At 32.6% G+C, this 25,416-nt stretch overlaps 1 protein-coding gene across 7 annotated transcripts in view; it reads right to left on the minus strand.

The window, feature by feature from the left end:
* LOC126880627 (protein lap4-like) overlaps nucleotides 1–25,416 on the minus strand; it is a 506,864-nt gene that overhangs the window by 2,036 nt on the left and 479,412 nt on the right. For 4 of the 7 annotated variants that reach the window (XM_050644639.1, XM_050644640.1, XM_050644642.1 and 1 more), the window contains 5 exons: nucleotides 23,787–25,409; nucleotides 21,771–21,873; nucleotides 18,836–18,995; nucleotides 15,750–16,053; nucleotides 6,657–6,842 (listed from right to left, as the gene is read on the minus strand). In XM_050644639.1, coding sequence (XP_050500596.1) covers nucleotides 6,657–6,842; nucleotides 15,750–16,053; nucleotides 18,836–18,995; nucleotides 21,771–21,873; nucleotides 23,787–25,409 — 2,376 coding nt within the window. Of the gene's footprint in view, nucleotides 1–6,592; nucleotides 6,843–15,749; nucleotides 16,054–18,835; nucleotides 18,996–21,770; nucleotides 21,874–23,786; nucleotides 25,410–25,416 lie in introns of all 7 variants that reach the window. The other 3 variants (XR_007696657.1, XM_050644643.1, XM_050644641.1) reach the window with 3 other exon arrangements.

A 25,416-nucleotide genomic window follows, 5' to 3' on the forward strand; every position in this document is an offset into this window, starting at 1 on the left:
TTTATTTTTCAATTTGATGATGTACTTCTGATAAGTAGCCCGATCAAAGAACAATCTGACCCCAAAAAAAATAAAGAAAGGATGAAAATTTGGGAATAGGTAGTTGAAATTGTCTATTATTATATCAGAAAAAGTTTACAATTCTACATCCCCTCCATTTTTCAAAAATAGAGGGGAATATTGAAGGTGAAAAATAACATTCAAAATAAGTCAGGAATTGGATAAAATGACTAATTCTAAGCAACTTTTGTTCTATAGAATTTTTTCCTACGTCAATACTTTTCGAGTTATTTGCAAGTGAATATGTTCATTTTTAACAGAAAAAAAAACATGTTTTTGGACGGTTTTTCGGATATAACTCAAAAAGTAAGTATTTCAGCGAAAAAATATTAGCAAAAATACAGCTTATAAAAAACTGAAAAATATGGTGTATGCTTGAGGTCTGTAGACCCAGTAGAAGCAGAGTTGTAGCTAATGAAAAGTAGGTTCTTCTTCATAATTCCAAATCGAATATTTCAATGTGAAATAACCCAAAAACGGAGCACTTTTCGGGGTAATTCATTTCAACTTTTTTGGATTAGTGTTTTAAAAAAAGGATTATTTTTGTTTTTTAAAAAAACTTGTAACATTAAAAGTAAGTGGTAATATTGTTGGTCCCTTTTATTTTTTGGTAAAAAATCGCGAAAATCACCCCTTAATTAGCATCACAAATAAATTTTATCATTACCACTTCACAAGTTACTTTGCTTATGTATTATTTATATGATTTCTAAGTTTCATCGGTTCAAAGTGCTTATTTTTTAAAAAGCTGTAGTTAAAATGGTTTGAACGAGTAACTAATCACGAGTTTAGGCACATTTTAAACACCCATAGCATAATCAATTTTAGCATAACAAGAAAACAAAAAAAGGAAAAATATTCAGAAAAGCAAAACGTACATTTTATTACTCTTTAAGATTTTTGGTATTACTAATAATTTTTAAGTTAATTCCATGAACAATTCCATTTTTTTTTCAAAACTGAGCACTTTGAACCAATGAAACTTATAGATAATATAAACAATACATAAGTAAAATAATTTGTGAAGCGGTTACGATTAATTTTATTTGGGAAGCTAATTAGGGGGTGATTTTCGCGATTTTTGTACCAAAAAATAAAAGAGACCAACAATATTTTGAGCGTAACTCACTTATTTTTAATGTTACAAATTTTTTTAAAAAACAAAAATAAACCTTTGTTTAAACACTTTAAAAAAGTTGTAATTCATTTTCCCCGAAAAGTGCTGTTTTTTGGTTATTTCGCATTGAAATATTCGATTTGGAATTAGACGAAGAATAACCTACTTTTCATTAGCTACAACTCTGCTTATACTGGGTCTGCAGACCTCACGCGTACACCATTTTTTCCAATTGTTTATAAGCTATATTTTTACTAATAATATTTTTTTCGCTAGAGTACTTACTTTTTGAGTTATCTGCGAAAAACCGTCCATAAACATGTTTTTTTTTGTTAAAAATGAACATATTCACTCGCAAATAACTCAAAAAGTATTGACTTAGTGAAAAAACTCTATACGCTCTGAGCTTCGCTGGTGGCGCTCCTGGCGGATTACTAATTCAACTTTCACTGGTAATTTTTAAATTTATTATTTAATTGTAATCGATTTTTTTAAGATTTTGCTAATCATTTTGACGTTCTATTGATAAAATATGAATTTCTTACTTCGGATACTTTCACAATTATCGTGTAGATGGCGCTAAGAATAATTTATAATTACATATTACGGAACATTAAAAAAACTTAAATTCAGTATTTAAATCGTAAGTATATTTAAGGTAAAAATATATACCACAGCTTTGACCAACTAATATTTTTTATAATTAATGTTTTTACTTTTAATTTTAAATTAATCACTTTGACATTTATGTCAAATTTCCGGTAAACGTTTACAGACTTGCCACTACTGGCGCTCACGAATTTGTAAATATCCCCTCTACGTACGAGCTCACAGCGTATAGAACAAAAGTTGCTTAGAATTAGTCATTTTATGTCAAAAATGTTTATTTAAAAATGTCAAAAATGATTTATTACAAATGTCACTTACAAATGTTTAAATTGTGAAAATTATGGTAAAAATGGATAAAACACCTTCAAAAAGTAATTATAATTCTTACAGAAAACGAAGTTCGTCAGAAGAATCCCATCGGAAATTTTTTGCAATCCTTTCAATCCAAAAATTGAAGTTAGATGATCGAAAAAGACTATATTTGATTCCTTTTTTTTGTTAACCTATAAGATAAATTAATGTTATTTAATATACTTAATCAAAATTTAACCCTCACGCACAAGTTGTAGCCTATTTGACTAACAGCTTCAGTGAGAAACTGGGTTTATTTATTATGTATTAGTTGCTACAAATAAACTCTATTATTATTATTATTATTATTATCCAATTCCGGTCTTATTTTGAACGTATATTTTTTCACTCACGAGAATAGCTATTTGTATAACAAGGGAGGAAAGTGCTACTTTTCCTCCCGAGAATGAAGTTTACTGCCCGACGCGTAGCGGAGGGCAGTAATCATTCAAGGGAGGAAAAGGCACTTTACTCCCATGTTATACATATGGTTTTTCCACCTTCCTCAAATTAATAACAAGTCATTTTTCATTTCTACTTAATTTATTTATGTAACTAACCAACAAAATTTATTAAAACTAAAACTAGCAAGTAGGTACAATATAACTGTCAACTGTCAAATATAAGTAAAATTATTAATGTAAACATTGTTAAATCAAAATAACAATTTACTGTTTTTTACCATTTTGCAAAATACTGGGTGTTTTATAAATAAACGTTAAAATGTATAGATACTTACGTAATAGAAAATAGATATTGTACAGGGCGTCAATAAGTTATATTTCATAAATGACGTCACTTTTACTTTTCCTCCCTAGGGAGGAAAAATATTTTCCTCCCTAGGGAGGAAAAGTATAACTTTGCTCCCTACAATCAGGTCCGGAAAAGTATACTTTCGGTAGAGGTAGGTGGAAAAATATTTTTCACCCCGTATTTCCCATTTGTAAACTTTTTCTTATATAATCATAGACAATTTCAACTACCTATTTTCAAATTTTCATCCTTCCTTTATTTTTTTGGAGGTTTTCGTAAAATTTTGTGTTCCCTGATCGGGCTAAAGAAAGTATCGTTGGAATATAAGCATAATATCAATGCCATTTTCAATGAACAAAAATACATATGGAATCTAATGTTCGTACTATAGCAGCGAAGAAATTCTTGTTCATTTTTCCAAAAATTCTATGTTACTAAGCGCAAAAACAGACGAACCACTCTGCAGCGCTACTCTGTGGCGCCACAAAGTGGCTTAGACAGGCGATTTTGTAGAGCCAATAAGTCACTTTGTGGAGCCACAGAGTAGCGCTGCAGAATGGTTCGTTTGTTTCTGCGCTAAATGTCTTATTACATATATACATAATTAAATATTATACTTTATTAAATCATATGTACAGCTTTAATTGCTTTAATGTATATAAAAAATTAACTTTAACTATTAAAAAAAAGAACACCAAAAGCTGTTCTCCAAAACAAAAGCTTTAATGAAAACCTAGATCACATTTATTATTTAAAAGTCAAATAATAAAAATACCTTTTCATGAAATGAAAGGTTAAACAGAGCAAGACAATAAAACTTACTAATACCTTAACCAACACTAAGGAATAAATAGATACTTTGGTTTTGACATGAGATAACTCAGTAAAATTGTAAATAAAAATTTTGGCGATCTTAAAACCAAAATTTGGTTTTATCTCAGAATTATATTGGTACCAAACGACAAGAATTGAAATATAGTGCGACAGGGTTGCGTCTTATCGCCACTATTATTTAACCTGTGTTCGGACTATATATGACACAAGATTATGACGATTTAAACTATATGTCCCGAAAATTAATTGAATACTGCATCTTGGTTGTAAATTTAGTACAGGTATCAATATTTCGCACGATGGAACATTAGCCAAAGCCATAAGAGAAAGAAATACGTCAAGTAGAAAAGTCACTACAATGTTAAACAGCATTTCATGGGACCAATCCGTCGGCAAAGAAAACAAAAAGAGGATATATGAGACTATAGTGAAAGGTATCACTCCATGCTGCTGTGAGGTATGGCCCCTCAAAGAAAGAACACTGGCAACACTGAGAGCAACGGAAATGGATTTTTGGAGAAGAGCAGAAGGAAGATCTAGAAGAGAAAGGATTACCAAAGAACGAATTAAGGAAATAATGAGAATTAAACGAACAATCACGGATGACTCATCGACAAAAAACTTATCTGGTTCGGACATATACAAAGAATGAATGGACAACGAATACCAAAGAAAATACTAAAATGCCAACCAGAAGAAAAGGGAAAACGAGGTAGACCGAGATAAAGTCGGAGCGATGCAATAGACAAAGAGCTGGGAGAAAGAAAGATAGAAGAGGACATTAAGAATTGTTCATTTGAAATATCAGCTTTACATTTAGAAGAGGAACAATTGCTCCATAGAACCAACTATACTGTAAAATAAAAACTGCATTGGTCACATATGAATAACACAGCTGTTAGGGAAGTCAATGAGGGTGTTTGGCTCCGAATTCCATCCTACTACATAGATTTACTTGATATTTTCATAGTAAGTAGGGAATAGCTCAAGAGACAAAATCTACCCTATGCCGATGTGCACTTTTATGTAAGGGGTGGTTCCCATTCCTTCTCGGGGGTGAAAATGTTTTGGTTAAAATAGCCACGGAAGAGGCTAGAGAATCTAATTTTAAGCAAAAACTGTTCTATGATTATTTTTTGAAAACTCAATACTTTTTGAGTTATTAGCGGTTGAAAATTGGCCATTTTCATTGAAAAATGACACCTTTTCGGACGGATTTTTGCTAATAGCTTAAAAACTATGCATCTAACAAAAAAACTATATAAAATGTTGTAGTTTATAAAAAAAACAAAGAGATTCGTTCCTTCATAAATCTTCTAGTTAAAACACAAAGAGGGATATGGTAGGTAAGAAGAGTTTGTTTTTTGCTACATGCTCAAATCGGTTTATTCAACTTGAAATAACAGAGAAACTGTCGATTTTAGGTGTATAATGATCCTAATAACATTTGTAGTGCTTGAAAAGACCTTTAAAATAAGCAATACTAAATGTCGATTACATTCAAACTAAGCGAGATATTCTGCAAAGATATACTGCAAAAAAGTTGATGACTAATGTATTTTAAGAAGAAATGAGAAGTATATTTAACCTCTCATCCATCAGAATTTAAATACATCGTTTTCCTTCTACAATACTTTTTATTATAATGTTATTTATATGTTCAAAAAGTTGGACTGGATTAAAATTAATGGTTTTTGAAAGAAATAAGATCAAATTATAGAGCGCATTTAAATTTTCTTAAAAATCTTCATTTTCCTCCCTGTAACTCGAAAAAGATGAGATACGAAAAAAAGATACCACAAAAAATGTAGGGCTTTTTCATATAAAAATTTCCTTTTTATTTTTCATTACTGTATCTCTTATCATTTTCAAGTTACATGGAGAAAAAGGAAGATTTTTAAGAAAATTTAAAAATGCGCTCTATAATTTGAACTTTTTTTTCAAAAACCATTCATTTTAAACCCGTCCAAGTTTTTGAACATAGAAATAACACTATAATAAAAGGTATTGTGGAAGGAAAACGATACATTAACATTTTGGTGGATTTAATATAGATTCATTTTAAAAGTCTTTTCATGTACTACAAAAGGTATTTGTAGAATTATACACCTAAAATCGACCGTTTCTCTGTTATTTCAAGTTGAATACACCAATTTGAGAATGTACCAAAAACAAACTATTTTCACCTACCATATCTCTTTTTGTATTATAACTAGAAGATTTATGAACGCAAGTGTCTCTTTGTTTTTTTATAACCTACAAAAATGTTTAATATAGTTTTTTTTAGTTAGATGCATGTTAGATGCGTAGTTTTTAAGGTATTCGCAAAAAACCGTTCGAAAAGGTATTATGTTTCAATAAAAATGACCAATTTTCAACCACGAATATCTCAAAAAGTATTGAGTTTTCAAAAAATAATTATAGAACAGTTTTTGCTTAAAATTAGGTTCTCTAGCGAATTCCGTGGTAATTTTAACCAAAAAATTTTCCTCATCTAAAAAGGGGTGGGAATCACCCCCAAGATAAAAGCACACATCGGCATAGGGTAGACTTTGAATTAGCAGATAATTAGAGGCTAGGCCCAAATTTTCATTAAAATCCATGCAGTAGGATAGAATTTGGAGGTAATATCCTATTCTTGCTCCCATTGACTGGCGTATGTGTTAATGATGATGCTTTAGCGATCCAATTGATATTAGGTGGTTCTATAGTTTCGAAACCTGCCAAATACATATTCTGGTACTATCCAATCATAATATCTATTAACAACCTGCAAAATCAAACGCAATGTCTCTATTTATTCCCAAAAATATACCATCAACACTACAAACTACTAAAAAGAGAAAATAAACGTGTGTTAAAACTAACCAGAATGGTGCACAAAAGAGAGTCATGCTGATTTCATAAGCCATCAATTTTTGCTTTCTTATACCTCTCTCTCAATCAGCTTCTCTACGTACTCCACAGTTCTCACTCGTTTCTCGCCGTTTTCGTCGATGTATTCCTCCGTCTTTCTCGTAATCGTTTCTCCCAACACCTTCTCGCTCTCTCTAACGGTCGTGTTGCCGGGTTTCGTCCTCACGGCCAGCTTGGGGAAATCGGCACTCGAGGGACGTAACTGAACATGCATTTAGGTATAGGTTAGTGTTTATTTTATTAGTAACACACCTGGACTAGTCCAGTTATTTACGTTTTCAATACTACTAGTTAAAAGAGTATTAGTAAGCGGTGTTGCCAATGTTATACTATTGTCAGGGAATATAGTTTAATATTAAAAAAAATCATGTTTTAAGGTTAGTAATGATAACAAATGTATTGGAACCGTGCAAGTTCGGCAAAGCGACCCCTATTTCTACGCTCTGTACTTTTATTCGCACTTTTAATTATATTGGCCAATTATATTAGTCCTGGTTACTGGATAATTGTCAATGCCATAGTCCAAAAAAATAATAAGAAGAAAAAATAAGATTCAGGTTGTTATGAAAACATCAACAATTGTATGTAGTAAATAAAATTAGTTATTAAAATGCAGTACTGCAAGCAAAATACAATTACTTAAATTTACCTTTATATAATAATTGCATATCGTATCGATATTGTGGAGCAATATATAATTTTTCTGCTTCAATGACAGAAGGTATAACATATACGTCAATTTGACAATATGAATTATTTAAGACAGTAGCAATATTTCTCCGCGACTCGCGTACGGTCGTTTCTCGTTTCCCTTCCAAGTACTTGCACACCGCGAATAAACTGCTGGACAAAATTGTCCTCCTCCCTTGTATCTTTTGAACGTTTATACTTATAATAGTGAAATTTGGAGGGAGGAAATATACGGATTTAGACTTCTCAACTAGTGATAATAGGTGACGTAATAGTCATATATGACGTTATAGAGCCACATGTGACAGATAATTTTAAATGGGACCTTATAGCAAGTGATATCAAGTTAAGAGGTTTTGGAAATACGTATTCAACTATACTAATTTTGTTTGGGATGGGTTTAAGTTGATTTTGATGAATAAATTAAATAAATAAACTTGTAGTTTGGCATTTAATTACTAAATATTTAAGAACCAGTTCTTATATTCTTTTTCCTCTTTATAAGCAATTGTGCTTGTTCATTAGCGGATTGATACCTCTTATATTAGAGGAAAGTAACCAAATATGGAATAGTGCCCTAATATGGAATTCCTTGATTTCTCCGAAAATATAAGTTGGAAGCGCACTACAAGACCATCCGCTATTTCAGTCGCTCTCTTTATTATCGTATTCACACCTCTGTGTCAGATGCGCGAACGATACGTGTCTGACAGGCGCGTTTTGTTTTATCGTCTCGCAGAAAATTTCAAAGGTAAATATATTCAACGAGTATTATTGGTTATTATGCATGAATACAGACTTGTTATGCTATTGCGTATATCAATAGTACCTTTATTTTGATATTTTATGACCTTCTGTAATTAAAACATTACGACTTGAAAACATGTTGATACTAGTTTGAACTAATGTACAAATCCAAATATGGACAGTCGTTGGTGCCTAATTATGGAATAGCGGATTCAGTGTAAGTGGGCTCATTATGATTGTGCTGGTCCAGAGTTTGATACATGGATCTGTGATTTTTGCAAGTGCATTAAGTATTCTTTTATTTTTCACAACGTTTTTATTTAAATTTATTTGATCTCATATATGTTATGTTTGTTTTTGTTATTGATATATGTTGAATTATGCTTGTATTCCATATATGGGTACCTATTCCATATTTGGATACTAAAATGTTATTTTGTTTTTTTGCTTATTTTTTTTTGTTAATTAAGATATTTCATAGAATTCTTTTAATTACGATATGTAAATGTTTGACTGATTTGTCATAACATTAAACTGTTTTCATTTCTATATAGTTATTTTTTTATGTCCCCAAAACAAAATGGTATTCCATAATTGGTGCCTTTCCTCTAAGTTTTTATATTAAGTGTTAAAAATTTACTCCATCTCTTTCTTGACAGTGCTAAACTCTTGTTGTATTCGTTCAAATGTATCTGGGAAAATTACCGTACATTCTTCAACAATTTGTTGTTTCAAAGTGTCAATACTGTCGGGTGCTGTAGCGTAAACCTTAGATTTCAAGTTTTTTTTTTGTTACAAACGCCATCTGTTTATTTCAAACCATAAACACTAAGCATTTTTGTTGAACAGAATTTTTACATTAAGTGGCTAGTAACAGTGGCTATAACTCTATTGGTTGAGTATTTTTCTAACTTGATATACATTGGTATGACTTATATCTATTTACACTACTTAATCTAAACTTATTCTAAACTTTTACTTGTTGTCTATTGTCTAAAGGGCAAATCCAGTGGACTACGAATTTTTAGTCTGTTATTTTGTACACTGTTATCAAGGAGACCGATTACAAGATTGTTGGAGTGCACTTCAAGACGCTTTAGATATTTATCACTACACTGCGCGATCACTTGTTTCACTGTAGGGATTTTTAAATCACTGTAAATGACCTGGTTTGAGATAAACCAAGGGGCAGTCGCTATAGTTCTTAAAGTCTTTGACTGGAATCGTTCTAGGATCGCTATGTTGCTGTCAGATGCTGTATCCCAGAGTTGTACGCCGTATGTCCAAATAGGCTTTATGATGGAACTGTAGACCAGGAGTTTATTTTTTAATGATAGTGGTGAGTTACTTCCAACTAGCCAGTAGTGTTTTTTAAGTACAATTCCTAGTTGTTTACGTTTATTCTAGATATGTGTTTTCCAAGTTAGCCTTCTGTCTAGATGCAATCCCAAGTACTTGGCACTATCTTTTTTTGGTATTAGGTGGTTGTTGTAATATATTGATGGTGTGTCACCTTGGCATTTTGTGAAAGTTACATTGGCTGATTTTTCGTCGTTTATTTTAATTCTCCATCTACAAGACCACTTATGTGTTTTGTTTACTCTTGTTTGTGATGTGCGAGTCGCAATTTCGGGATTTTTGTCTTTCACCATAATTTCAGTGTCATCTGCAAAAGTAGCTGTTAGGTGATGGTCATGGGTTGGAAAGTCAGCTGTAAACAAAGTATAAAGTATGGGACCAAGTATACTTCCTTGGGGCACAACAGCTTTTATAGGATGAATGTCTGTTAGAAAGTCATCATATCTTATTTGAAAGTGCCTTTCTTCAAGATAAGATTTGAGCAGGATGTAGAGTGGATGAGATAGGTTTTTCTTTAGTTTATAAAGCAATCCGGGGTGCCAAACCTTGTCGAAAGCTTGACTTATATCCAAGAATACAGCATTGCAGTAGCTCTTTTCCTGAAATGTAGTTTGTATCATATCAACGACTCTGTGCCCCAGAATTTCAAGTACCCCCACAGAAAAAAGCTAATGGTGTGAGGTCCGGCGACCGAGCTGCCCATTCTATCGAACCTTGCCATCTATATCTACGTCTCATGTAGGTAACCTCTTACTTCACCATAATACTGTGCAGGAGCACCATTCTGAAAAGTTATCTCTAAGATGCCGAATTCATCTGGATTGTCTTCCAGAATTTCAAGAATTAACGGCTGAATTGCATTTTGTAACATTTCCAGACACACTTCACCGGTTATGTCAGCATTGAGAAAAACAGGCTCAACTATGTGGTTTCCCAAAATACCTGCCCAAACATTTAGTTTTTCTGTCAGATTTGTGTCACTCCAATACCTCACATTGTGTGTGTTAACAGTTCCATTGGGGGAAAAAGAACTTTCGTCACTAAAACAATTTGTTCTAATGTAATCTGACTGTTGGTTAATTTGATTGGACATATTTTCACAGAATTCTAGTCTTCGGTCGGGGCATCATCTGAAAGTTGGTTCACTAATTGGTGGTACAAATCACTAGGGTTCCGATAATTATGCATTTATAGTACTAAAATCTTTCTAAAAGACTTATTCTTATTTAGCTCAGCGGTGTGCTATTGCTTGAGATGTAAAATTCCATAAATAAGGGATCTATCTTAAGAGTTAATACCATAACCACCATTACTACCACAAAAGTTTTATGGAATGATCCTTTGTTTATATAATTTCACACAATGAACAATAGCACCCGGTTGAGCTTAGCTGAATATTAATGACACCTAGTGATCCTAATGGAACTTAGTAATTATAATAGTCTCCCATTTTATACTGCTAACGCAGCTTTGGGATTATAGCAGGGTAGTCTGATACCTCTAGGGCCTACGGTATACAAAGAAGGTAACAGGCCCAGTGCTACGCTTAAACCGCCTATTATTACCCCTAGTTTTACCCAAGGTAATCATTTTTATTCAAGCTGAGTCGATCTGAGGCCTATGACATTTAAAAATGTCTAGATGTTCTCGCCGGCGCTGGGTTTCGAACCTCGACCTACCTGCGTGGAAGTCAGACAAGCTACCGCCTGAGCTATCCGGGCCCTAACTTAGTAATTATCATCGGGGTAAATCTTTTTACGAAAATGGAAGATTACTTGTATGGAATTGTTTAAAAGGATGTATAGTGTGTTCGTTAATGTTTGGTTATAAAATTTTTTTGTGAAGTTTATGTGTTTATGTTTATGTCGATTATTTGTGAAATCTACTTTGTGACAAATAAGTTGATATTTGAACATTTTTTTTGTGAAGTTTGTGAGTTTATGACGATTATTTGTGAAATCTACTTTGATATTTGAACATTTGGCAACACCGATTAGTATTTATAGAAAAAATATAATATGTTAAGAACAATACATGACAATTATATATAAATAAAACCTGCGCATGCAACATTTTCTACTTCCAAAAAACAATAGCAGACAGACGATAATAATGATTCTGCCATGCATTGTTAGAGGCTCTTACTATACTCTAAAATATGAGCTTAAACAATGAATTAAAACAAATATAAAGTTAAGAATAGTTCATTATATCGGAATGTATTTTATTTATTATATAATTCTGACTAAAGAATACATTAGAAATGAATGGTATATTATATTAGAGTATTATAGGCCGTAATCCATAATTACTTTTTCCTGAAGGTTCATTGCTAGATACTTTTTTTTTTCGTGACCAGACATCTCGTAACGCGACAATTCGTAACCGGACAAGTGGTAACGGACATCTCATAACGGCGACAGTTCGTAACAGCGACACTTCGTAACGGCAACAGTTCTTAACTATACAAATTCGTAACGGACAATTCGTAACATCAAAATTGAATTATTATGTTTATTTTTGTTAACGTGGAAACTCACTGCTGTTACAGTTATAATTGAAATGATGTTTATCAATATAATGAATTAGTACCGGGATAAACATGTTTAACACATTTTATATTTCGTGATTCAGAATATATTAAAAGTCTTTATAGCCCAATAAATGACCGTTTTGGAGTGTAATTTCCAGGGGCAACTCCGAATTGCATGAAAATTTTGATTAGGTTCTACTTACCCTCCACTTCAAAGTTGAATTTGTGCCGTTGGTTGCTTTTACTTAAGGGGTGACATTTACCCCTTCTCGGGGGGTGAAAAACGCGTGTTTAAAATAAGACCGGAAATGGATAAATTGACTTATTTTAAGCACTTTTTGTTCTATAAAGTTTTTTACGTAAGTCAATACTTTTCGAGTTATTCGCGATTTAAAATGTTGATTTTTCGACTTTGGGTTTTTCCCAAATAACTCAGAAAGTAAATATTTTATCGAAAAAAATATGTTTGGCAAAAGTGTAGCCTATAAAAAAAACGAAAAAAATGGTGAACCAGTAAAGTCTACAAATTGAGTAGAAGCAAAGTTGTAGCTCATGAAAAATACGTTCTTATTCGTCTAATTCCAAATCGAATAATTCAACGCGAAATCACCGAAGAAAAAAGAGTTTTTCGGGAAAACCTTATTAACATTTTTAAAGTATCGAAAAAAAGCTTATTATTTGTTTTTTACAAAAGTTAAAAGCATCAAAAGTAAACGAGTTACACTGAAAAAAAAGTTGGCCCCTTTTTTTTGGTAAAAAAAAGTAAAAACCTCCCTCTATTTAGCATCCTAAATGAAATTAATTGTTTGGCTTTACCATCTATTTTAACTGTAGGTGTATTGTTTATAGAATAGAATAGAATAGAAATATGCTTTATTGTCATGAAAAATTGTACAATTTTATCGACAAAGCTTATAAAAAATCAAGAAAACAAAACAATAACAATTCAATTTACTAAAATTACATAAATCGTCAATATAATTAATCGTCAATATATGATCTCTAAGTTTGATTGTTTTGAAGTGCTTATTTTTGAAAACATTTGGTTTTAAAGTAAAAAAAAAATTTCTAAAAATTTTTGAAAAATTTCATTTTTTCAAAATAACTTAAAAAGTATTAGTGATAAGAAAAATCTTAAAGAGTAAAAAAATGTAGGTTTTGCTATTATAAATATGCTAGTTTATTTTCTTTCTCCATAAGACAAAAATTATTTAAGATATGGCTGTTCCAAATTTGCATACACTTGTGATAAGTGACCCATTCAAGTTTTCTCAATTATAACCCTTTCAAAAATAAACACTTTAAACCGGTGAGACTGACAGATCATATAAAAAATAGATAGGTAAGTAAATTGTTTGTAAAGCGGTAGCGATTAATTTCATTTGGGGAGTTAAACACGGGGAGATTTTCATGTTTTTTTACAAAAAAAAAAAAGAGGACCAACTTTATTTTGAGCGTAACTCGCTTATTTTTAATGCTAAAACTTTTATTAACAATTAAAACAAAGCTTTTTATAAACACTTTAAAAAAGTTTAAATGGGTTTTTCCCGAAAAGTGCTTAATTTTTCGGTGATTTCACCTTGAAATATTCGATTTGGAATTAGACGAATAAGAACGTATTTTTCATGAGCTACAACTTTGTTTTTATTTGATTGATAGACTTTACTGATACACAATTTTTTTGGGTTTTTTTATAAGCTAAACTTTTGCTAAGGATATTTTTTTCGATAAAATATTTACTTTTTGAGTTATTTGCGAAAAACCGTCTGAAAACGTGTTTTTTTTTGTCGAAAAATCAACATTTTCAATGGCAAATAACTCGAAAAGTATTGACTTACGTAAAAAACTCTATAGAACAAAAGTTGATTAAAATCAGTCAATTTATCCATTTCCGGTCTTATCTTGAACGTATGTTTTTTCACCCCTAAGAAGGGGTGACTGTCACCCCCCAAGTAAAAGCAACCAACGGCACAATTTCAACTTTGAAGTAAAGGGTAAGTAGAACCTAAATCTAAATTTTCATGCAATTCGGAGTTGCCCCTGAAAATTACACGGTATCACCGAATTTCCCGTTAATTTATTGGGCTATTAAACACAAACAAATATTTAAATATATACAAACTTTTAACAATATTTTTAAAAGTTTATCCCTCTTATTGTTCCTTAAATTGGCATATACCTAGACAAAGGAATATTGAAGTAATTGGTGAAATCTTTAAACCGACAACCGTCTTTAGACATTCCCAACTTTCTAAGTAAACATTTTGTAAAGAAAATATTATAATTTTAAAAATGTTTATCCCGATACTGATTCGTTAAATTGATAAACATAATTTCATTTATAACTGTAATAACAGGTAGTTTCCACGTTAACAAAAATAAACTGAATAATTCAATTTGGACGTTACGAATTTGTATAGTTACGAACTGTCGCTTTACGAAATGTCATGGAAATTTTTTTTTTGCGTATTGAGATCCAGTCCATGGATCTCCAGTTCAGTCCATCTCTAATTATGTCTGAAATACGCGACATTATTGTTTGTAAACCATCCAAGCTATCTGCAAAAACTGCTGCGGCGTCGGCATATCTAATATTGTTTAGACGCACTCCGTTGACTTTCTGCTGTAGTTCTCCCAGGCCACTGCTTGCTCCAAGATATGTTCAGAGTACATGTTAAATAACACCGGGGACAGAATGCTTCCTTGTCTCACTACTTTCTATCGAGATTGCCTTTGTCAACTGGTCATCCACTTTAATGTTGGCAGTTTGGTTGTAATATGAATTTTATATGATGAAGTCTATCATCTAAGCCCGCTTCTTTCAAGATGGTTATGAGCTTGTCATGTTTGACTCTATCAAATGTCTTTTTGTAGTAGATAAAACAAATATATACGTTATAGTAGACATCTCTGCACCTCTGCATAAGTACTTGTACAGCGAATAGAGCCTCTCGGGTATCTAAGGCATCGGGGAATCCAAATTGTGTAATTTTAAAACGTTTTAGGTGAGGGGCTCATTAGTTACTTATTAGTTATTTGATAGTTACAAATGTCTACAGAATAATAGTTAGTTATTCTTCTAGTGCTTACCCACTTGGATTATTTGCGATCATATTAGTGTCATTAATGATATCAACTGCTGATGTGAACATTTTAGTAGACGAGATTCCAATCTATTGCCTTTTTTTTTGACAAGTCACTGTGTTTTTAGTTGAATTGCACCTATTCTTCCTTTGATTTTATTCTGCAGTATTCATTGTGAGAGCTGATATTTTCCATTCCGCATCACGTGTTCAAGGTCCACTGCTTCTACCTACAGATGTGACTGATGTCAAGACTTCTGGTTCTTGGTCAATGCATTGCCCAGAATTGTTTCATTGGTGCTATGGTAGTATCTCAAGTACAGTGATAGCATATTTTCAAAGTTTTCAGATGTTTACAGGAGTCATCAGTAGAGTCTTTGTTCCTAACAGCAGATTGAAACTCATGTTACAAAATATACTTCTCATGCGATTGAATGCACTTCCAGCTATTTCTCTTCAAATATTGACTTTCTGAGAAGGTTCATATCTCTCGTTTAAAATACTTTTCAAATACATTACTTTTTCTTTTGTTTTAGTCTAATATCTCTCGTTTAACATACTTTCCAAATATGTACATTACTTGTTCTTGTGTTTTAGTTTAATATTCTTGGCATAAAACGAATTATAATACTTTTGATAATGCTTTTTATAAAAACTACAGTATAAAAGTTAGTTACTTCCACCACTTTTCACTTACCTCATTTGTTTGTGGAAGCCCGTCTGTATCACTAATTTCTGTCGTTATAGGCATGGGTACTTCCCCGGATCTAACAATATCCGTCATACTCTTGATGACCATCTGCGCTTGCATGGCATCGTGTTCGAGGGACTTGAGTCTGGCAGCTCTCCAGGCAGCTCTCTTTTCGGCTCGGAGGGCGCGTTCTTCGGCTGGTGAGAGGGGAGGATCGTCTTCGTCGGTCAAAAGTCCTTCTTCTCGAAGTTGATCTCTCAGACGTCGTTCTGCCTTTGCTGTACGTACTATACCGATAGTACTCGAAGGCCTAAAAATTAACATAAACAAAAAAGTATTAAAATACACCGTAAACACATATTTTATTATGTATAAACATTTTCAATTTCTTTGCAACACGAAAATGCAGCAGCTGCTGCATAATACTCTGGTTAAATCGGAGAGTGCAGGAAGAGTCTATACCGGTTTCGGAGGTTTTTTCCTCCTCATCAGTAGTCCCATATCCTCTTCTCTCCTATTTCCCCAGGCATCATACTTTGGGCCTTTCCGAATTGCAAAGAACGAAATGTCACGGATGTACTGGAGCCATCTACCGAAAAACAAAGTAAGTCATCAATCGAAGTAGCACAGAAAACGACAATAAATATCGTTCCCATACCACCAGATTGACAACAGGTGGAATACTGTTTTTGGTTACAACCTCCCGAGAATTTCAAAAATTATAAATCATACGTGGTAAAAATTCCAACAAGAAAGATGCCTTAGTACTCAACAAAAGAGTAAATGAATTAAAATGTATAAACATTTTTAATTTCTTTGAAACACTAAAATGCAGCAGCTGCATAATAGTCCAGGGCGCATCTGTTTTGAGATGGACGTTGAGAGGTGATTCATATTCTTTTGCAGAAAATTCTTGGAATTAACTCCTATAATAATAATTGGGTTATCCTCCCACTCAAAAATATCCGGAACAATGTTTAAATAGGTAATCAAAATGTCAAAAAATGAAGGAAAAATTCGATTATTTTCTTCGTTTTTTGATTATAACTTTCAAAGTATTCACTTTCGAGAAAAGCTGTACCGATATAAAAGTTGCGTAATTAAATTTCCTACAATATAGGATTGGTTACAAATTTTAAAAATTGTCACCCTTGTTGCAAAATAGCAATAATTGCGAAAAAAACATAAAAAAACAAGTATTTGCATTTTACGTTTTTGAACCATTTATGCTACACTTAGGACCTTCATATTTTACCCAGAAAAACTATATAATATAGTAAAACAATAGTGTAAATTACATTAATATCGCTGCAACAGATTTTGCAAAATAAATTTTGCAATCCAGCATTCGCAAAAAAAATCATTTTTTCAAAATGTTGCAGGACTGAAAATAAAGCAGATAGCAAGTTGAAATTTTAGCAGTTTTTTACGTATAGAAGAATACCGTACCTTTCATTTGCAATTTTTAAAATTAAAATCCATTAACTACCACGGCGTCAGGAATTTTTTTAAATAAACATTAAATTTTGGTGCTATGCGCAGGACAGCGGTGTTTGATTCACACAAGTTGATTTCCACCAAAATTTCTTCCAATCTTTATCTAATATATTATTTTCTTACACTATATTTTATTGTATTTTAATAATTTAATTCCACAAAAATCAAACTAATTTGATTCAGTTTCATATGTTTAAAAATAATAAACTTTTATTCTCTAACTTAAAATACATAAAGAAAGAAAGTTTTTGCCAAAAAAGTGTTATTTCAAAGGATAGAGTATGTGTTTTTATTTTGCAATAAACAATTTATTTATTTATATCGAAATGTACTAAAAATTAAAATGTATCAATCAGGGTATTGCCCAAAGGTCATTGGAATGCCCAATCAGAGCAAACGTATCCGCTGTCCTGCGCGTAGCACCAAAAAGAAATAATGTGTATTTAAAAAAATTGCTGACGCCGTAGTGGTTAACCGATTTTAATTTTGCAAATTGCAAATGAAAGGTACGGTATTCTTCTATATGTAAAAAAAAATTAAATTTGCTGTCTGCTTTATATTCAGTCCTACAAGATTTTGAAAAAGTTAATTTTTTTTTTCGAAAGCTGGATTGCAAAATTTATTTTGCAAAATCTATTTAACCGATCTTAATGAAATTCACAGTATTGTTTTCTTATATCATAAAGTTTTTCTTGGTAAAATATGAAGGTCCTAAGTTTAGCATAAATGGTTGAAAAACGTAAAATGCGAATACTTGTTTTTTATCGTTTTTTCGCAATTATTGCTATTTTGCAACAAGGGTGACAATTTTTAAAATTTTTAACGAATTCTATATTGTAGGATATTTAATTGCGCAACTTTTATGTCAGTACAACTTTTCTCAGAAATGAATACTTTCAAAGTTATAATCAAAAAACGAAGAAAAAAATCGAATTTTTCCTTTATTTTTTGACATTTTGATTATTTAAACAATGTTCCGGACCTTTCTGAGTGGGAGGATAACTCAAATATTATTCTTGAGTTATTTTCAAGCAATTTCTGCAAAAGATATGAGTCACCTCTCAACGTCCAAATGTGCTAATATTTTTACAGATGCGCCCTGGTCTAATAATACTCTGGTTAAATCGGAGAGTGTAGGAAGAGTCTATACCGGTTTCGGAGGTTTTTCCTCCTCATCAGTAGTACCATATCTTCTTCTCTCCGATTTCCCCAGGCATCATTTATAATTTTTGAAAATCTCGGGAGGTTGTAACCAAAGAAAGTATTCCACCTGCTGTCAACATGGTGGTATGGGAACGATATTTATTATCGTTTTCTGTGCTGCTTCGATTGATGACTTACTTTACATATTTTATGGCATGTATTATTATTTTCACTATTCCATATAAAAATTGAGTCCGAAAATGCTGGCTGACTACATACTGCCAGACACTTAAAAGAGATGTGCCAGAAGTAAAATCCAAATTTAATTTCTAACCAATGATAAGCTGCGACGACACGACACACCTACCAATGGGTGTGGTCTCGAGCTTATCTTGAGAATGAATGTAGTATAGTTTAGTAGCTCAGCAAAAAATTTACATAAGAGGACATACCTTGAACGTTGTGATTCAGCTGATTCTCCATCAGAATGATCCAATTCGTGTAAAGAATGTAAGGAATTAATATCGGAAGCTGAAAGTGTTGCAATTTTTCTCTCTTCTTCTGCTTTTAACTTCTCTAATTCGTCCGCACTAAGATAGCTAAAGACTTTTTCTGAAAACCAAGCAAGAAATGATTACTCTCAAATACATTGAATATAGTTTGTATATGCTTTGTATTTATAGTTTGTTAACATAATATGACAAGTTTTTGAGAAAAGGTTGTTAATGTAACTTTTATTACGAAATTTTTGTAATTTTATTCATACATAGCCTAAGAAAACTAAATTATACAATCTTCCTAGAATTTTTAAAATAATCTTTTTTGAGAACAACTTCCTGAGTGGAAATCGAAACTTCAAACATTAGTTAATCAATCCAGATAAACATAATACTTAAAGTGAAGTAGAGGTCGCACAATAGACAACACATTAAGACTACAGATCTTCCTGAGGGTTGTAAGTTTGAAATTCAAGACATTATAATATGTAGGTATATATAAAATGCATGAAAAGAAAGATGTTTATGTAGACACGGTGTTAAAAAAATTAAAAGACCGACATACATTCGAAAATTCCAGGGTAAGTCTTTGGAGCGTTTTCAAACAGGTTTACGTTCAAAATGGAAAACAACAGGAAAGCCTTGTGTGAAAGAACTAGTGTCATTCACACAAGAAACGCATTTTAAGAAACTATAATTAATGATTAAAAAAACACTCTTCCTTTGTTTAGTTAGGAGAAACGTGGATTTTTCTAAAGTTGGAATAAAACGGATTTGGCAGGACGAGAGTATAAAATCCATAAAACACACCGATACTGAGGAAAAGAGACATATTACTGCATGCGGGTGGAAAACATTGTTTTATTGATGAAGTGGATCATGTGTTTTCGTTAAAATCAAAATCGGTTGATAATCACCTACTTAACAAGCTCACTTTTACGTTTATACTTTCTTTCAGTTTTGAAAATAAACGATACCATCGTTTATATAGGTACATAGTTGGTCAGCCCAATAGGAAAATTTGTTTGATTCAAATTGAGACAGTCACCAGATGTCCCCACAATTTCTGTCAGGGTCGCAACGTCAAAATGCATAGACACCAAGTTGGATACGATCCTATTCATAACATCCCAACTCGCATACATATTAAGAAAAATAAATATACATATATGGAAGAATATATTTAGAAATTGAATTAATGATGTCATGCTACTATACATTATATACAGGGTGTCCAGAAACTCTACCGACAAACGAAGACAGGAGATTCCTCAGATAATTTTAAGACAATTTAACCAAATTCATCTAGTCCGAAAATGTTTCCTAAGGGAGCTAGAGCTCTTTGAAGATGGCGTCTTGTAATTAGTTTTTCTTAAATACCTCCAGAACGTTTCTAGTTAGAAAAACGAAAATTAGTACACATATTTATCTTCTACAGATAAATCGATTTCATCCATTGTGAATTTATAGTACCAGTCACAGGCGTCCTTTTTGGGTGAGGCAACGGTTATTTTATCTCGTAACTTTTTTGTCTTTAAGTTTTAAGCATTTTTGATACTGGATTATTAAATTGTGAGGTATTCTAGTACTAAAAGGTACTCTTGTTTTAAGTCGGTAGGACACACCGTTTTCTAGAAAAATCAATTTGAAAATTTTTCGTTTCCTGAATTTGAAAAAAAAAATTAAAAAAAAAACGGTGTATTTTACCAACTTAACGCAAGAGTACCTTTTAGTACTAGAATACCTCATAATTTAATAATCTAGTGTTAAAAATTCTTAAAAATTAAAGACAAAAAAGTTATGCGATAAAATAACCGTTGACCTACCCAAAACGCACACATATGACCGGTACTAGAAATTCGTCATTAATGAAATCGATTCATCTCTGGAATATAAATAAACGTACCAGTTTTCGTTTTTCTAAATAGAAGCGCTCTAGAGATATTTAAAAAAAACTAATTCCAAGACGCCATCTTTAAAGATCTCTAGCTCCCTTAAAACTCAATATATCCATATATTTGAATTTTTTTTTGATGTTTAAAAAACCAAAAAATTTAAAATCGATTTTTCTAGAAAACGGTGTAACCTATCGACTTAAAGTAAGAGTACCTTTTGGTACTACAATACCTTAGTTTTTAACAATCCAGACTCAAGAATGCTTACAAATTAAAAACAAAAAAGTTATGCGATAATATGACTGTAGTCCTACCCAAAACAGACGCCTATGACCGGTACTAGAAATTTGCAATGGATGAAATCAATTTAACTCTAGAAGGTAATTATGTATACCAAATTTCGTTTTTCTAAATAGAAGCGTTCTGGAGATATTTAAGAAAAACTAATTACCAGAATTAATAAAATAGATGAATTGGGTTAAATTGACTTAAAATTATTTGAGGAATCTCCTGTCTTCGTTTGTCGGTAGAGTTTCTGGACACCCTGTATATAATGTATAGTAGCATGACATCATTAATTCAATTTCTAAATATATTCTTCCATATATATTTATTTTTTTTAATCTGTATGCGAGTTGGGGTGTTATGAATAGGATCGTATCCAACTTGGTGTCTATGCATTTTGACGTTGCGACCCTGACAGAAATTGTGGGGACATCTGGTGACTGTCTCAATTTGAATCAAACAAATTTTCCTATTGGGCTGAGCAACTATCCCTACGATACTAAGAAAAGATTTAATTATATCACAACTACGAATTACGAAGAAAAATTTGATAAAAGTAAATTTTACCAAAGTAGTAAAACGATGTTGCATTGTTTTTCTCAAAACTTATGCTGTACAAGCACAAGTTGAAAAAAGTAATTATAAAAAATACTGTATATGTAGTACTTGCTTAAAACTTAAAATGTGTTGAAAAATAGTAAATACTTTACCTGGTTTAGAAGGTTTTTGGCTCTCTTCCATCGCCGATTCGAAAAATTTCTTTCTATCGCTCACCGACTGCTTGGGAGCATTGTGTTGGGGAGATTGTGGAGGCTTTAAAAATTTAAGCAATCAAACAAAATGCCAAAAAAATGCTCAAATGTATATTAATAAAGTTGAGAAATGTGTTTGATACTTCCAAAAACCAAATTATTTTATTATATTAATAAAAGAAAGTTTAAAACTTCGATCTAACACTAATACAGTACTCTGTCTAGTACCGTCTTTTCAACACTTCTAAAGACTAGAAAAAGTTATTTTAGAAATAAATTTTACACATTGAATAAAATTATTTCAGATTCTATCCATGAATGACATATAAAAGAGCATAAAATACTGATAAAGAGTCCAACATCTTCGCAAAAACAGGTATGATCTAAAAATATTGAAAATATAGGCCATGACTTTCGTTTCTCGTCTTCTTATTCTATTGAGGATGTTCCCTATTAACATAACGATTATTGGCCAGATTAATCACCTTTTCTTAAAGAATAAGTTGATGGAGGAGATCACAACACTTCCTCTCTAGTTTCTATAGGGCAACTTGTTTTGAGACTGATCCTGAAAATCGATCAGAATTACCCAAATGTACCATGAGCATTAAAGAAAATGAACGACACTTTGGTAATCACCTCTTCTATGAGGCCTCATTCTCTGAAGTAGGTACTACAAAAATTTTGTTTAACTCAGACTTTGATGACTAACCCTTTCATGACTATATACTCATATAACCTGCCAGAGTTGAGGCCATACAAGTGGTTTCACTAGTAAAAATCAGTGACTGTTAAGAACCCCTTTAAGTTCTAGAAGGAAGAGGCCTATGAATGCGACATACCTTTGATTATGAGCCCTGCAACTGTTCCTATGAGATTGGGCCAGCTACTGATGATATATCTTTACTCTGTCAAGAATACCAAGAAAAACTTAAGACATCAAGTTTTTATAATGTCACAGAAGTCAGTACCTAGGATTGAATTGTAGATGAACGAATAGTGAGTACATTTAAACAAAAGATTCTTGGTTTATCATCATATTCATTAGCATCTTGACAGATGTGTTGTTGTTCATCATCGAGCTTCAACAGCTTGCACAGTTTGATTAATGATCTTTCTCCATTGGTGGTCAACTGTTTTATTTGGCGCCTCAATATACTGTTTATTGAGAAGCATTTTTGTAATATCTATCCATCACTGGGGAGATCTACTTCATTGGCGCTGACTTTGAAACCTTCCTTGGACTAACAACCGCTTCATTTTGTGTTCGCTTTGATAGATGTGACCAAGGAACATTAAAATTCTAGAATAAACTGTACTAGAAAGATGTTGATTGGGTTTAATTTCTTCTAGAACCGAGATATTCGTGCCTCAAACCGTCCATGGATTTCGAAGTAGTCTTCTCCATGTCCACTTTTCAAAAGCGTCTTTGCGTCGTCTATCTGATGTTTTGACCGTCCAAGTCTTGCGATTCTGAAGTTTCTTGGTTATCTAACGTAAAGAATGGTTTCACTTATTCATGATACTCATCAGTACATATTCTGGAACCTTGTACTAACTTGTACAGGTTTGTAGATGGATACCATATGTTTGTTCAGGTTCAGTAGATTGGTACCATATGTTTATGGAGTTACTTGCACACTAAGTCTTGATGTATGTTTAATCTGATGATCTTCCTCCAGTAACCACCAGAGGGAAACGATACATGGTCACCTAACATAATATCTGTCACATTTTCACATGAGACGTCAGGAACAAACAATTCTATAAGATGATCTCCTATAACAACGAACGTTTATTTATTCTATTTAAACTTAGACCCAATATTTCTATATTCTTTGATAAAAAATAACTTGTAGCTTAAAGCCAAAAGCAATATCTACAACGTTTTGGAAGCATCAAATCACATGCTTCTATTAGTAATTCTTAATCTAATACTACAACTACTATTACAAGTTAAAAAGAAGAAATTACCTTTGCCACAGTACCATACTTCCCTAAATTTCCGCTAACGAATCCCAAATCCTTTTTATCAGAAAATACAAAAGAAACAGGTCTAGCGGACTGGTTGCTTTTTTTGACAGAACCAACAGGGTCTAATAAATCATTTTCACTGCGAGCAGGGTTCAATTTAGAAATCTTGGCAGGTACTGGGGGTGGAATTTTCTTGGCTTGAATTTGGGGAGGTGAAGCTAGTTTAGCGATGGGTACTGGTGGGGGAGGGACTTGAGGTCGAGCAATTCGTCTGGTTGGAGTGGTAGGTGAACGAGGTTCAGATGTTTGGGAAATTTGTTTTGTTATTTTGAATGGTGTAGGTGCTATGATTTGGGAATATTGCACTTGTTGCTTTTCGTTTGAGGGTGTATCGATTATCAAGCTAGTGACAAGTTTTCTTGCTGGAAGTGAAGACGTCCTTTCTTCCGTTTCTACCCAACTTCTTACAAATTTCCTATTGATCGATTCTGATTCGTTGTTTGGTTTTAATTGATCATCTTTTGGTTTCCTTAACATTCCTTGGTCTGAAGGGATGATAGATACTTCGATGTTGTCTGAGTCATCAGTTAGATATGATACATGTTTTTTAGAAGAAATAATCCGATCTGTTTCGGTCAAACTAGTTACAAACATTCTGTTAGTTTGTTCTATTGTTCGATCTATATTAGTAGCTGCCTGCAAAGCATCGTGTATATTTGTACAAAGTTGACTGATTTGTTTATCAGTATTTTCTATTGTTGGAGAAGACAAATCAACTGTTCTACTGACTTGTGTTTGCACTACTGTTGGAGCGGTAACACAAACCTCTACATCTCCTGGAACAGTGGTATGAGCTACGATGTCGTCTCTTAAGCTGGCTACAATTTTCTTCAGCGCTCCTATAGGTGGTTCTGTATACTCTGTAACTTCTTCTTCTTCTGTAATAGTTACATGATGTTTATTAGTTGGATTTATGGTTGTAGTTGTTGAGACTTGAACTGAAGTTTCCAGAACTTTTTCGGTTGTGGATACAATGTCGTCGTCTTCTGTAGGTAGTGGAGATTTTGGCAGGGGAGGAGGGGAAGTGGATGGTAAAGGAGGAGGTGAATCGGATTTTATGGAATAATCGTCGAAGTCCATAGGAGGGGGCGGTGGAACTTTGATAATTTGAGAATCTTCAAGCATATATGTAAGACTAGAATCAGGAGAAGGAACGATTGGTATATCAGTAAAATTAGGAACGTAATCATATCTAAATGCTTGTGGTTGTAGCTGAGGTATAGTGTTGTAGACGTTAATATGGAACTGATTCTCATTAGGTGGAACGTTGAACGAAAACGTGTTGGAATTAAAGTCACTAGTAACTACCGGTTGAGGTATCGAGTATGTTACATTGGTAGGTACATGTTGATTGTTAAAGTACATATTAGATACATTATTGTTAGGTTCACATTCAGAATAGATGGAAGGAGGTGGGATCACGTTTTGTAAAGAATCGTTATCAGTATCTTTAGTGACGGAAGCATGCTGTTCATTGTCAATAGAGTGACTTTTGCTTTCTGTTTCCACATCCACTTTAGGCTGTGTCGTTTTCGGTAGCGTAGAGACATGCATTAGCTCGTCCTGTCAG

This window comes from Diabrotica virgifera, chromosome 2, assembly GCF_917563875.1.
Source record: "Diabrotica virgifera virgifera chromosome 2, PGI_DIABVI_V3a".
Taxonomy (NCBI): domain Eukaryota; kingdom Metazoa; phylum Arthropoda; class Insecta; order Coleoptera; family Chrysomelidae; genus Diabrotica; species Diabrotica virgifera.